This window comes from Oenanthe melanoleuca, chromosome 9 (genome assembly GCF_029582105.1).
Source record: "Oenanthe melanoleuca isolate GR-GAL-2019-014 chromosome 9, OMel1.0, whole genome shotgun sequence".
NCBI lineage: Eukaryota > Metazoa > Chordata > Aves > Passeriformes > Muscicapidae > Oenanthe > Oenanthe melanoleuca.
Window position 1 is genome coordinate 6,368,287 of NC_079343.1, and position 15,257 is coordinate 6,383,543.

At 41.0% G+C, this 15,257-nt stretch overlaps 1 protein-coding gene across 9 annotated transcripts in view; it reads left to right on the forward strand.

Moving 5' to 3' along the window:
• DGKD (diacylglycerol kinase delta) overlaps positions 1-15,257 on the forward strand; it is a 58,433-nt gene that overhangs the window by 20,528 nt on the left and 22,648 nt on the right. For 5 of the 9 annotated variants that reach the window (XM_056499287.1, XM_056499288.1, XM_056499292.1 and 2 more), the window contains 6 exons: positions 10,208-10,312; positions 11,144-11,276; positions 11,833-11,939; positions 12,466-12,591; positions 13,626-13,728; positions 14,239-14,401. In XM_056499287.1, coding sequence (XP_056355262.1) covers positions 10,208-10,312; positions 11,144-11,276; positions 11,833-11,939; positions 12,466-12,591; positions 13,626-13,728; positions 14,239-14,401 — 737 coding nt within the window. The other 4 variants (XM_056499293.1, XM_056499296.1, XM_056499295.1 and 1 more) reach the window with 4 other exon arrangements.

Consider the following 15,257-nt stretch of genomic DNA (forward strand, 5'->3'; position numbering starts at 1 on the left):
GCAGGCAGCTAATCAGCTTGTGGCAAGTGGTACGTAGCTCAGAGAGACTGACCACAGACGAGACTAATCCTTGCATGTCAAGCAATCTGTTCAGGTTTTTTTCTGAGGGAGTAGGCTGCTCTGGACACTAGTTTAGAGGAAGATTGAACGTGAAAGGTAAGAGCAGGAGTGTGAGTTTTCTGGATTGAGCACTGGGAAACATGGCACCTGTGCCAGCATAACAGATATCAAAAGCTCAGGTTCTTTGGAATATGTTTGCTAGAAGCTCTTACTGTTCACGTGTGCTTTCCTGAGTGGATTTATGTAGATGTATTCTCTAGAAGAGGAGTAAAGGGAAATGTGCCTGCGGTGCTGTTGGAAGTGCTGCACCCAGTTAAGAAATACTGTTTATTAACTGGTGATTCACCCTGACCAATGTCCCAGGAGAGAGGAAGTATTCAGGTTAGAATAATACCTCTCTTACAGAGCACTTGCATGACTGGAGGCAACAGTAGTTGTGGTAGGCTGAGGAACAGGGAGTTGCTGGTGCCCCTGAATGAAAGAATCATCTCTGAGAAGGAGTATGGATGTCATTCTTCAGCTGTATGGAAGCTTCAGGTGTGCTACAATTTTTTCATATTATAACCTTGTTACTTAGTACTGACTCTATTCAGCAGCAAAGTTGCCAGTTTCTGTCTTGTGAATTTTTACATTACTGATCTCCTCCAGAGATTTTTGCTGTATTCTCCCAGGGCTTATTGATGCTTTGGAGAAATAGCATGAATTTTCATTTCTGGGTTAGTAATCCCTCTATAAACAGAGGGCAAAGTGTTTGAACTTGGGTAAAAAATCAAAGTGCTGGACAGTCCTTCCTGGTGGGGAGAGTATGTTGTTGATGTTTGCAGTTCATTCGCAATGATGTAAAATTCCTTTGCCTCTTCATGATCTTGTGTCAAGTTGAATTATTTGTGTAGGTGCTTTTAAATTAAAATAATCCTTTTCAGCAGAGAAGGCAGTGAAGTCTTCTCTGAAGTGTTTATTTTTGAAAGAAAATAGAGCTGCTGAAGCTACAGAAGTTTTGCTGCTCCTGCCTAGCACAGGAGCTGAGTGCCTGTAAGGCACTGTTGGAACAAGAGGAACCCAGATCAGCCAGATCAGAGGCTGGTTGTGCTGGTTTGGAATACAGGCTTCAAGAAGGAGCATATCACTTATTTCTATGAGGAGAAAGAATATAAGAACTTTCATTCCAAGCTGTTTGCAGGAAGTCATTGTTGGACTTCAAGCTTTGGCTGATAGAGATCAGGAAAATCTGTGTGGTTTGACACTTGCACAGATTCCCCAAACTGCCCTGTGTGGTGTTGGCCCTCTGAAGAAAATGGAGTTGAACATATGCTCCAGGGAGTCACTGGGCTTCCTAGCAAGGGAGAGGATTTTCCTCCCCTGCTTTCTCAATAGGGGGGTAAAGGGACCCAGAGAGAATGCCTGGGTAAAAGGACTGATTGATCAGCTGGGCAAAAAGACCAATTGATCCGGTGACATGGTGACACAGGCCAGTCCCAGGTGTCCTGAATTCTCACACAGTCATGGATTGCCCTGTTAATGTTTGGAAAAAGGAAAGATTAGAAAAGAGCAACTTCTGAATAGGATGGTTCTTTCTTCCTTGTTTTTAAGCTATTTTCTCTAAATTGGGCAAAATTGGAGCACATGTTGGAAATTCAGTTTTTGCTGGGGGTTGTTGTCTTTTCCACACCCATATGTGTACATGTTCAGGAACTGTGCACTCTTTGCTAGTGCTTGTACTCTGTTTATATTGGCAGCTGTCAGAATTTCCTTTATAAGCAAGCAAAAAGATGAGTAAAACCATGTATTGCTTTGTCTAGAATCACTCTGCTGGTTTTCCACCTTCCTTCATTAAGTGCAGTTCAGTCCCCATTTCCTGTCAGAACTGCTGCAGTTTCAAAATACTTTGCTATTTTAGTAGTTTGTAATCCAGACTTCAGTGCAGCTTTTTTTCTCCTTGAGAAAAGGCCCTCTGGTAAACAGACCATTCTGAGTCACTGTTAGTCAGTGAAAATAGTAATTTAAAATCCTTTCATGTCAAGGATTTTTAGGACTCTTAATCCAGCCTCCTGTGGGAGCTGGATTATTAGTCTGCTGTCACAAAAGAAGGAAAAATCTGGAGAAAAACTACCAAAAAGAAGGTAAACATGGAAGAAGAGATAGTCTGGAAGAAGTTGCTATGGGTGGAGAGATCTGGCGATTGCTACTGTATGTTACAGAGTGACTCAAAAATATGCAGGAGGTTTTGAGAGAGATGAAACTACTGTAAGAAGTAGTCAGATAGAGCTTTAACTGTTGTACTGTGGGATAGGATAGACAGGGAGCTGGAAAGTGAAGGAGACTGTGAAGAGCTTTTGCTTTCCCAGAGGGAAGTTTACAGCTTTGAAATCATGTCTGCCCTTGTGCTTGAATACTGGAAGCTTTTGTTTGATAATGTCTTTGCTCTTTGTAACAGTCATGATGAATTGGGATTTCACCTACTTTCCTGAGCAAGACTGCAGATTTTAGCTTCTTCTCTCCTTCCAGGTGACAGTACAAAGGCAGAACAATGTGTGGTCTTTTAAGAACATGTTCAGCTTTACATGGAAGCTGCTCTAGAAGGAAAAGGATCCTTTTTATGCAGGGAGAGGCTTGCTAGCATTATGTGCAGAAATACTGCCTCCCTGTTTCTGGTACTTGTCATGGTGCATGAACAGGGCTTGTCTTAGTCTGGTGGCCCAGTGTGGAAAGCTCCTGGGTTCATCAAGCTGTTGAAAGCTATTAATTTCCTTTTGTCCTAGCCACCAGCCTCTGTTCAACACTGCTGAAGTTAGAGAGCTGTGAGGAGCTGCTACGAGCAATAAACTCTCAGTAATAGGTAATTTTCCTACCACTGATAAGAATCTTTTATTGCCCAGTGCTGTGACTTACTGGGTGCTAGCCTTGCCACGTGTGAGCCCACTGAGACAGCAGCTCTACCACTGGGGAACAGTCCTGCCTCTCTGTTCTTCATGGGTTTACTTCTGTTTGAGTGAATAGGAAGCTTTCTCTGAAATATCTTTTACCTTCCTAAATGGGCTGCCCTTTCTGAATAGAATGGTTTTATTTAGGAACTCTTCCTGGCAGGACTGTCCTTTGGAAAACAGGTAAAGGGATGCATGTGCATCTACTGCATGAGGTGGAGGGTGTGTGGGTAATGGGGATATGCTAATATTCTTTGGCACTTGGTACAGCCACCCTATCCACTCCCGTTGGGTTTTGCTTCGTGCTTGGAGATCTCTTGGAATTAACAGGCCTGAACTACCAAGACCATTGCTTTTCTCACCTGCTAACAGTGGCAAAGACCTTGCATGTTCTAGCTTTTGACATCTGTTAAGTTGTTGCTAAAGTCTTAAAATTCTGTTCTTGTCTGTGCTCCTCTTACCGATTGCCAAGTACAGGAATGTGCCTTGTTTAGGAACAGTTTCCAGAAGCCTGTAGGAATGTGACCCTGGTATGAGAGATGATAATTTTCCCAGGGATAATGCTGTGACTGGTCTAGTTTCCCGCTGCAGCATGGGGGAGGATAGGGACTGGGAGAAATCCCAGATGGAGGGTCAGCACGAGTTGAACTTGACCTGCGGCACAGTGTAACGCAATAAGTGCCAGTGCTAATGCTCAGAGAAGATGCACTGCTGCCCTGGCTCAGGAGGGACAGATTGCAAGGTACGTGAACCTAATAATGTAAAAATGGTCCTAAAGAGACCACAACACACGCTGGACCTGCTTTCCTATGGAAGTGAGTGGTCCTGGATTTTATAGATTGAAAATGAAGGTAAAACAGCCACATGGAAGTTGGGGATAAAATAGCTGATGTATTATGAACAGAGATTTGGGCACTTAGGGCTTTGAGGAAAATCTTGTTACTGCTATTTAAAAAAAAAAAAAAAAAAAAGGGAAAGGAATTTGGCGCAGCTCTAAGAACATTAATGACTTGTTTCATTTGGTGGAAACGAGTGTCCATAGGTGGAAGATGGTCATTTTAGCAGGAAATTAAGATCTTGCACTATAAAAAAACATATAAAACTGGTGCATTTTTCCAGTGTTACATAAAAAGCTACTTTTCCTTTCCCATATCATCCAGATTTTGGGGGAAGAGAATTTGTGCAATTCTAGAGAGCTTTAACTGACCTCTTGCAGTGAGTTAATGGGAGTGGATTTGTTGGTAAAACTAGGTAAAAGATGAATTGGGAAATGGAATAGGACTGTAATCTGTGGAGGAAGGCAAGCCTTGGACCCTCATAAGTCTTTGATACTCATATTTTTGCTATCTTTCAAACTGTGGAGACCTGCTGAAGTCACACTGACTCACTGCTTAAGGCTTTGCTCGCCTGATGCTGAGCTCCAGATTGTTTCAGAAACAGACATCATTGAGACAGACGTTAAAGATTTTAACTGGTTTGAATATCAAATTTGTGTTTTCTTCTCCCTTTTTCAGAATTGAGGGAGTGGCACTTGTTAATCCACACTTAACCATTTTGCCCTGTGTGAGTTCAGTAATTGTGGTTGAAACACAGTAGATTGCTGGTTTGAGAACCTTGATGATGAATACAGGTGAGGTGTATTACTGTATTCCAGTGTTCATTTCACTACTGGTGTCACTGAAGCAGGAGCTGAAATGGAAGAATGGCTGGGTTCTCATTACAATCTCACCCAGTTTTCCTTCCTGAGTCTTGGAATCTCAGGATGCCAACATCATTCTCCACCATACAGAGCAGACATAGCACTTAACTGCAGATGGGGGATGGTTTCCCTACCTTTGCTATGTGTGATCAAACTGAAGGTTTTGCAGCTTTTTATATTTTTTCTAGCTTCTAGGTCTCCAGAGCTCCAGAAATTCATGTTGTTTCTGTACTCAAGTCATTAACTGCAGGATCTCTTAGGGGGATTTATGGCTAGCAGCTTTGAATGTAAGTCTGTATTGGAACAGGATATGAGTAAAAGGAAGCAGTCAGAATGAGCAGGTGTTCTCATACCACCACATTTGGCCATTCTGAGAAATGTACACATCAGGAAAATTATATTTAGCAGAGTTTAATGTCCCCCATCTCCCCCCACAGCATTTCTTCTATCAGCTCTGTGATTGGGCCAGTGTGATCTTAACTTGTTTTGCCATCTTTTGTGGTCACTGAGCTCACCAGATGTACTCTGATAACAAACAGTCCCAGGGCATGCTTGGCTAGACTGTCACTTTCTTGCTGAGAAGTTTCTGGGCAGCCAGAAAATGCCCCAGGTGAGCAGAGATAATAAAGTTGTCTTGGGAGGCAGCAAGACAAGAGGATGAAGTTTATGCTCCAACTGTTGGGGAGGGGAAGGTTGCTCAGTACAACAAAGGGTGAAGTATATCAGATTTCTGTTTAAAATTTGGTCTATTACAGGAGTCTTTTTTGGATTGCCTTTTGAATCTTATTATTCACAGCTGTTCATCAGGGAAGGACATCCAGGGGCATTAGTCCATTTTTAGAACATGAAATGAGGAGTTTTCTTTGGTTGGCTCTGTTGTTTGTTAGCTGGCTGGATTTGAAATGTCAGTAAACTGGTGTTAGTTTTGGACAGAGGAGTGTGGGTCAACATGAGAGGTGGGGGTTAACAGCTGGTAAGAGGGAATGGGCCATGTGAGAGAGAGAGAGGAGATAAAGCTAAATTTTCAGTGTTAAGAGTGTCTGTGTTTGCACAAGACAGCCAATGAAGGCATGGTTATTTTCAGATTTAGGGTTTTTTAGATTTAGAGTGGACAAGCTTGAAAACTGAGAATTTCTCTAAAAGACTTGACTCATGGAGGTCACATAACTACTTGCTGGGGACCTAATTATCACCCCCATTTCTGCAAAATGTATTTCAGAGGTTTCATATGCTGTGAGAAGTTCATAATTAACTGGTATCCTGATTTGAAATGTCTTTAATGATTCCTGCCATTCCCATGTGTCCTCTGGGAGTGATTAGAGGGATTGGCAGACTTCTTTCCCCCCATGACTGTGGTGCTCTTTTTCTGGTCAGGATTAGATGTCAATCATACCACCATGTGATGAGTGAGCACTGGGCACCCAGTTTCTACTAACGAGCGAAATCTAAAGAATCACACCTAGAATTTCGGTAGCATTTAGGATCAAAAAAGTTTTTAATATTTACTTTTTAAGCAGAATAAGCTCTTTTAATTTGCATAATTGCTCATATCTAGATACAGTTCTGAGCTGTTTTGGGCCAGGCATGCTCAGAGTTCTGCCAATCCCCAAACAGGCCAAAAATCTATGAGATTAAAAATAAATCTGAAGGCTTTTTTTTTTTTTTTTTTTAAACTCCTGGTAAGGCAGCCCTCGTCCTAACTCAGAAGCAATCAGATTGTCGTTTTCGTGCTCTCCATTTATGAGAGCAAGAGGTCACTGGATGACATTACTGCTTTGTAAATTTAGAACAAATAAAAGGAAATGCTTCTTCACCTAGTGCGTCGTCATCCTGTGGAATATACTGTTCCAGGATGTTAGTCAAAAGCTGGAGCCGGAACTTAAAAAAAAATAGCTGGACCATGCTCTTTTGTAGCCATGTCCACCAACAAGGATGAGCAAGACTTGTGTTCCAGAGTGTTGGCTTATTGCAGCTGTAGCTGAGAACTCCCTGGACTCCTGGCTGGGAAACGACAGCTTTCCAGGGGGAAGATTGGTGTGGCTTCTTTTGGATGACAAGAATGATTCTATTTTTGTGCAAGATGTTAAACTGATCATCACTCTTGCCTGGACAGCACAGTGTATGTAAGAGCCTTGCCCCTCTGTCAGTATTCTTCAGCAGGTGGATGTCTGGAGCTGAAACAGCTGGTTCAAGGAGAGGGAGGGAGCGGGGTCAGGAGCAGTGTGAGTGAGAGCTGCTGTTGTTCAGCCTGGTGCCGTAGTGCACGTTCTGCCCACCAGCCTGCACAGGAAGTAGCCGGCAGCTGCTGCGCTGCAGGGCAGGCACGAGGGGCTGGTGCTCGCCAGGTACCCAGGCTGGGCTGGGGAGGTTGTGGGGGTGTGAACCGCAGAGCTGCTGAACTGCTCTGCACAGGAAGGGACCCTATTAACACCTTTCTGGATTCTTTGATTATCCTTGTTAAGATGTTTAACTGTAATACCGCTGCATATTAGTCAGGAAAACAGGTCTGTATGGTTTCTTCATTTCCCCAAATAATTGGTGCACTGGTTGCATTAAAATCTTGTCTGTCCTTCATAGTGAAGTCTGAATTGTGCCAGTTTGTTCTCCTTAGGAGCAAGCTTTTTAAAGAGGTTTATTCTTTTATTTCCAATCTCTGGTGATGCCAATAAATCACAGTGTAAATGTTGCTTTTGAGCTGACTAATGGGGAATGCTCTTTGTATATTTATCCTGCACAGTTGCATTTTTATTTGCAGTTTTGTAATTACACAATAGACCCTTTATTTTAATTCTGTGACTCTTTGTCTGGATGATTCATGTATGAAAATCTTTTGATCTCTTTATTTATCTTCTTGTCTTATAAACTTCAACTTTGTTCTTTGAACAGAGGGTTGTCTAACACTGGATGTGGGGATTTTTAAGATGATACAGGAGGTAACTTAAGAAGAAATTAGTTGTTTTCTATATTGGATGTCCTATCCAATGATGCAGGAAGTCAGTAGCCTCAGAAATTAATTCTTATCAAAGGAGTGTCTGTATTTCTGTATTTTATGTCAATATTTTAAATTTCTTGTCTTCCAGTGTGATTAAAAGTTATGCTATAGTTTGCATTTTCCTTCTGTCCCCCCAAAAAGGCAGAAAAATAGGAAAAGGGACAGCACTGAGTAGGAGTGTTCTGAAACTGTTCTTCCCCAATGCTGCAGAACATGCCAGTGATTCAAAATGAACTGGTAGTTTCTTACAGAATTTGCCTGTTTTTACAGCCATGAAAGGTCCTTGGATGCTTCATCCTAGGATGTTTGGACTTTATGTGTGCTACTGTTGTATGTATGCAACTATAGATAGTTAGTTATAGATATAGTTCTTGGCCTAATTACCAGGAAGAAAGTGAGGCCCACTGGTGTCTGAACAAATTAGTTAACCTTGGTTTTACTTCCAGGGAAAAAGCTGCTTCCTCTTAGCAGGACTCAGACATGCCCCTTATTCTTCTCTAACTTCACACTGATTTATGCATCAGTGGTTTCATGCTCTGGGAGAAGTTTTTCTAGGGCAGCCATTCTTACATAAAAGAGTTTTTGATGGAAATACATTTAACTGAATGCTTTCCTGCTTTCCCAAGAAAGAAGAAACATTCCTGTGATTACCTTCTTCGGAAATAATTTTTTTCAAAGCTGGAAATGTTTAAAGGAAAGTGAGGGAAGAGAGAAGGAGTTTTTCAAAATTTTATTTTTAGAATAGTGTAAATATTTACATCTGTGTGCTTACAGTTGATACAGATCAGGTCATTTTGTCCAAGATAGAATGCTTCAAATATTAAAACTGTGTTTCTAATATGAATGGCCAGTCCTGTCTTTAAAAAGGGATTTAGCTCCTTTCTTTGCCTACTTAATGTGTCTGTAGCACCAGTTTCTAGGTATTGGTTGTGCCTCTGGGTAAGGTGGTGTTATTGCAGGTGAATCTGCAGGCTGTCAATGAAAAGATATACAGTTTGAAAATTGAAGACCTTAAAATAAAGCAGAACTTTCCAGGTGTATCTTTTTTGTTGGCATTACATCCACATTTCTTGTCAGATACTCTGAGGCACTTCAACATCAACTAAAAGTTTGGTGTTAAACTTCAAAAGCTTTTGTTTTCAATCTGTTTTATGAATGATGATGAGAGAAGTGAGGAACAGACTGGAAAACAGGGATATCATGTATTGGGGTGATGTGTGTGGGTGTTTTAGTGTTCATTAACAAAACTTTGGCTGAATGGTTGGGCCTTATGAGATTGACACAATCTTAGTTTATTTTAATCCATTCTTTCAATCCTAGTTTATTTTAATCCATTCTTTCAGATGTTAGGTACAATTTGTTTGAAAAGCAGATGATGTAGACAAATTTTTTCATGTACGGTATGTAGAGGGGTGCAGGAGAGTCTGGACTGCTGGAAATTTTTAGAGTTGACATAAAAGGGAGCCTTTTGATTTTTGTTAACAGTGCTCAACCTTAATGCAGCTTTTCTTAAATCCAAGTCTTGAAAAAACTTCAGCATTGGTCTAATTTAAGTCAGCTTGATGGAAATCAATACAGTGGTGTGAACAAAGAAACAGTGAGGTAGCTACACTGTGCGGAAGAAAGACTTTTGTCTTAGGAAGAATGAAGTTTGATACATAGTCAAGTCTGGACTCGAGCTGGATGGGCAGCCCTGAGAACAGTGGACATGGGCCTCTGAAAAGCAGAGAGCTTTTATTTCTCTCTGCTGCCACCAGCTGACTGAAGGAGAGGGAGTTGGTGGTAGAGGACACAGGGACTTGGTCCCTCCCTGGACAGAGGGAAGCTTTGGCCACCCTGCATGTCTTCTGCTGGTTTGTTAAAATATTGTTTATTTAACATAGGGTAACTACTTCATGGGAATTAGCCCAGGGTACAAACAAACTGAGGACAGAATTGTTAGACAGAGGCAAACTCACCACTGCCTCAGCCTGATAGGGGAACATTTGTTAGACTATCTTTCAGGTATGTAGAACAAGCCGTCAGGAAACATGAGGATTCAAATTGCTTATTTTGTTTTATTTTTCCCCTCCTCACGAGGGAGACTAAACAAGTCATCATAACTAAATAAATTTTTAGTATGATATTGTAGAATATGTTATCTGATTCATTAATTGCTAGAAACCGGTATACTATGTTATTAACAAAATGTGTCAATGTTCTTACTAGTTTTAAATGTTTTAAAAAGACTTATGCAAAGTCTGCATATAATTACTCCGGCTACTCTGTGCTTGATTTGTGTTGTGCTGTTATTTAGGTATGAGAGATTTCTTTTCTCAATTCAGTATTGGGAATGACAGCTAAAATCTCAGTGGTTCTATAAATTTAGAAAAAAATTAAGATGTGCTGTGGTAGAAGAGAAGCATGGTTCAGAGGTGCAAATAACTTTCATTGTGCAGCTCTGAAAATAGCTTCAACAGACTGCACTAGCTGGTAAATGGTGTTCTCTTGCTGTCTTTCACTGACATTTCCACTCCTCATTTTATCTCTCTTCAGATTATCACTCCATGTCGGAAGCTCATCCTTTGTGCTGATAACAGAAAAGAGATGGAAGACTGGATTGCAGCACTGAAGACTGTACAAAACCGTGAACATTTTGAGGTAATAGATAGGAAAATATGTTCCTTTATATTCTATGCTTCCTCTGCTAAATCACAGCTTTTTTTAAGAGTTAGCATCCAGTGAAGCTAATAGAAGTCATTTTATTGACTATAATGGGTAATAGTGTTAGGACCTTCTGTAAAATTGATCCCAAATACATTGATGTGATTCTCCAAAGCATGTTTGGCTTTGTATATGCTTGTTTGGGAGTTTGGAGCGAATTTTCAGAGCATGGATAGGTTATGAAGCAAGGTTCCTCTCCCACTGTCTTTTAGTTTTTCAATTATCCTCCCTGTCCTAGTTCACATCTTCCCTGCTTGGTATTCTGCCAGCTCCAGTCCATCTGCCAGCTTCATGGGGCTGAGTGAGACAGCACTGCCACCACAAATAGCTGTCTTGTGTTTTCTCCACTCTGATGCTTGCCTCTCTTATGCTGGCACAAGCATTTCTCTGCTACACGATGTGCTAGGTTGGGGAACTGATCTTGGTGAAAATCTAATCAACTATGGGGTTAGTCAGGTTATGGGAAAATCTATCTGAAAATGGGGATAAATTCTCCAGTTCATTTCCCTAGACATACTTGTAGTAAAACAAAGATGAGAGGTGGTATAGGAGCTGTAATTGAAGGTGTGGCTTCTTCAGGTAGTCTCTTTTGCCTTAGAGACCTTCTTGAGTTTCAGCTAATTTGTATAAACTGCATGTGGCCCACTCTTTCATAGTAACCAAGTGTCCCTTTCTGCTTTTTCTGACTGCTTCATGCAAGTCTTCACAGAGAAAAAAAAATCTTGTTGCTCTACTTTAGACCTTGCTGTAATACATTTGTATCATCAGTCTACCCAGTACAGCATGGACCATTTCTCAGGGATGCACAACTGGTATGCCTGCTCCCATGCCCGGCCAACGTACTGCAACGTGTGTCGGGAGGCCTTGTCTGGGGTCACGTCACATGGGCTGTCCTGTGAAGGTGAGTGTGCCCTTGTCTTTTGCCTGGGGAGGGACAGCCTCATTTTGTCTTTGTTTTTGCCTATATACCTAAATACTGCCATCCCTTATGAAGTCATGTGTCTGCAATGAGCAGATACATACTTCTGAGGTATCTGAGAGAATATTCATAAGAAGACTCCTATTCATGACAATAATTGTATTTGTAAGAACTCCTTGTTAAATGTTTGAGTGCCAGGAGGTTATTCTTTCTCAGCTTTGGCTTAGAAATGCCTGGCTGTGCACAGCTCATGCTTCTAAGATGAATGTGGTGACACCTATGCTGTGTAAAATGATGGAGGAGTGTGCAATTGTGTAAATCATATTAAATTTAACAAGGTGATCACTAAGCTTTGTACAAGCAACTGGCAGAAATGACAAGGCAAGAATTAATAGCTAGATCAGAACACTTACAGCTGATCATTTTGGTGGTGCTAAAAAGGGTAGACTGTGCCCATGCTTTCTTCTGGAGCCAAATACACACTGCCACATTAGACCTCCTGAGGCAGGATTTTTTATACTCTTCTCTTCCTTCCTAGTATGCAAGTTTAAAGCCCACAAGCGCTGTGCTGTGCGGGCAACCAACAATTGCAAGTGGACAACTCTGGCCTCTATTGGGAAGGATATCATTGAGGATGAAGATGGGGTAGGTGTTAGTCTGAACTTTTCCACCCTTACCTTGATATGGAAGCACTGCCTTGTGTTCTATAGCTTTTTTTTTCACTTCATAAATAGCAGATTCTGCCTTTACATGGAAAAGATTTCTACTGTCAGAGCATGAGATTCTATGTGAAAAGTCCAGCCAGGATAGCAAGGGATTTCTTTGTAGGAATAAACTGCTATGGACTGTGGGAGTTGAGATGAAGTAATTGGAAGCATGGGGAACTTGATCTAAGTTTCAACAAAAGAAAAATAAATTAGTGTTTGGAACAGCATCTTAGCATATCTGAATGTCTGATGCAAGTCAGTGTTTCCTGGGTAGCCTGGGGTGAGTCACCTGGACTCTTTGTGCTTGACCATGATGTAAAATGCCAGAATTGGTCCTCAGGTGTTTTCTAGAAATTGCCTTTGCTGTCCTTAAATAGTGCATATAAAGAGTTACTTCTCTGTATATCTCAGAGTCATGATGCTTCCTGTACCTTTAAGCTTCTGTCCCTCTGTACCTTTTGCAGATCTCAATGCCACATCAGTGGCTGGAAGGAAACCTGCCTGTGAGTGCTAAATGCACAGTGTGTGATAAAACCTGTGGCAGTGTCCTGCGCTTGCAAGACTGGCGTTGCCTGTGGTGCAAAGCCATGGTGAGTTGAATAAATGTTATCATTTCAGTAAAAGAACAGTTCTTGATCAGCTCTGTGGTATGTTCTTTTAATGACACTTGCTTAGATTAAAATCTCTAACCATGCTGTCAGTGTTTGCCATGAAGGACCTTATTGTTCTGCAAGAAGTAGACATTTAATTTGCGCTCAGAAGTGGTGCTGTGATACTTAAAAGCAAGACCTGAAAAAAGTATCCAGCTTCTAGAAAAGCTAATTTTATTTTGAGAGTGAGCTTTCACAGAAGAATCTATTACAGTGGACATGAATCAAAACTTCAGTCATGGACCACATTGGATTTTAAGAAGCCATTATTTGTTATTTCTACAGCTTGAAAAAGTGCAACAAACTATAGAGAATACTCAGCTATTTTAATAATAACAATTTCCCTTCCATTGCAATGGATTGCTCTTGCCTAACCACTGAAGTGATGCAGATCTTGCTGTGTTTCCAGTTGTCTATAGTACTAGTAATAGAAATATCACAAAGTATGTATTTAGAATGTGGGGCTCAAATGCCAAGCAAGTCCTCTATCTTGCAGTCTTTATGTACCAGAAAAGCCCTGCTCTACTTTGTATTTCCTTTTTTGAGTGGCTTCGTCTTCTTCACTTACCTCTCATGTCCCTCATGTCTTCCTGCTTTGTTTTTTGCTTCCTTATTCTCTTGAGTTCCCAGCTTCTTCTTTTGTTGCTACTTCAGATCTTAGCTGAGTCTGGGATTTTGAAAGCGGAATGCCTGAAGGCTCCTGAAGCCACAGAATCTGGTATCTAGTTCTCTCAGCACTTGAAGTGCTGGTCTCAGAAATTCAGATGGTAGGAAAGTCCATACTAATGGAAAGAATAGAATTTGTAGAAGGCTCTGATTAGATAACTTAAAAAATAACTTTATCAATAAATTCATCAATTGACATTTCACCCCCTCTGCCTTTCTTCCTCTTACAACTTCTTTTGGGTGGCTTTAGGAGTTATACCACGGTGTCCAAAAGAGTCTGAATTATTCTTTTTTGGTGGTGTTTTCAGGTACACACAGCATGTAAAGAGTTGTTGCCAAACAAATGCCCTCTTGGGCTCTGCAAAGTGTCTGTCATTCCTCCTACTGCTCTTAACAGCATTGATTCAGATGGTAAGTATTCCTAGTAAGTAGCACTTCTTGCTCTTCCTCACAGTCACAGCCACTTCTGCTGGCACTATTAATGCCAGGTTCTGTCGGCTGGAAATCCTGCTTTTGCTGTTGCTGAAACTTGCCACTGGAAGCCATTGCTGATTCTGGCAGTGAATTGTTGGCTTTGTTTTTGCAAATGTGTATATCAGTGTTTGCTGAGCTGCAACTGATTAAATTTATTGACAATAACTATATTGCAGAAGCAATTTGGGAAGGTTGGGGAAGCTGAAAATTTTGGCATACTGCTGCAAGATAACTGTGACATTTGGCAGCATGAGGTGTGGTTCATGCTGGATTCAGGGCTGTACACATTTGGCATTCACCCAGTGAGTGCCATAAGCACAAGGAAAATATTAGCTGCTTCATAGCTGGGCTGGGGTGTGGGTTGTTGGTTTTTCTCTCCATCCATCCCCATGGGCAGCTTCACATCTCTTGGCTTTTCCTCCCTCTCTCTTCCCTTTTCCCCAACAGGTTTCTGGAAAGCTACTTGTCCCCCTTCCTGCACAAGCCCTTTGTTGGTCTTTGTCAACTCAAAAAGTGGAGACAACCAAGGAGTAAAATTTCTACGAAGATTCAAACAACTGCTGAATCCAGCTCAGGTGTTTGACCTCATGAATGGAGGACCTCACCTTGGGTAGGCAGATATTCTATGGAAACAAAAAGTCCTTGTAAATACCCACAAAGTACAAGGGATTTATTTGATTAAGCTCACCCTCAAATGTAGCAGGGAACCTATTCCTTAGAGAAAACTAAACATGTGAGGTTTGGAGGAGTTTTCCTTGTTCTGTGTTAGATGTTATTGATTAGCTAAAACCAAAAATGTTGTCAAAAAGTTATTATATCCATTCATCAGTAATAGCAGGACAGCTTGAGGTGTTTTGGGAGAATTCCAGAAACATTCCCCTGGAAGAAGACCAAGCATGGAAAGCTTGAATCCATAAGAAAACTTGTCAGCAAACAGTCTTTTAACAGGCGTTCTGATGTACTGCTAAGAAGAGTTAATTTCAGTTAACTCAAGTGAACAGACGGATGTCATAGACAGCAAATTAATATTGTCAAGATGAAATTCATTGAGAAAGAACTTACCCAAGAAGTCTGGGAAACTTCATCCCTCAAAGACTTTGTGGTGATATTGTGGAAAGACTCTTATGAGTGTGTTTGGTAAAGCTGATTCTGCCCTAGAGTCTAAGTTACATTTCAGACTTTTTGCCAAATTATGCTAGAATATCTGTGTTTATAGAAAAAGAGTGAGTGCTATGAAATAAATTTCTTGTGTATATTTCTGCAACTCTCACTTGAAAAAAAGAGTTTGCCCACTTTCAAATGTTTTTGTATTGCATTGGATATAAGTAACTTGTTATTAATTGGTGCTACTTATAATAAGAGCCAACAAGGTGAATTTCCCTCACCTTCTCTTCACAGTGACTCCAAGTCTTTGACTAGATATGTAGATGCAGGGGTATAAATCTGGGAGTGTCTGTTCCTCGATA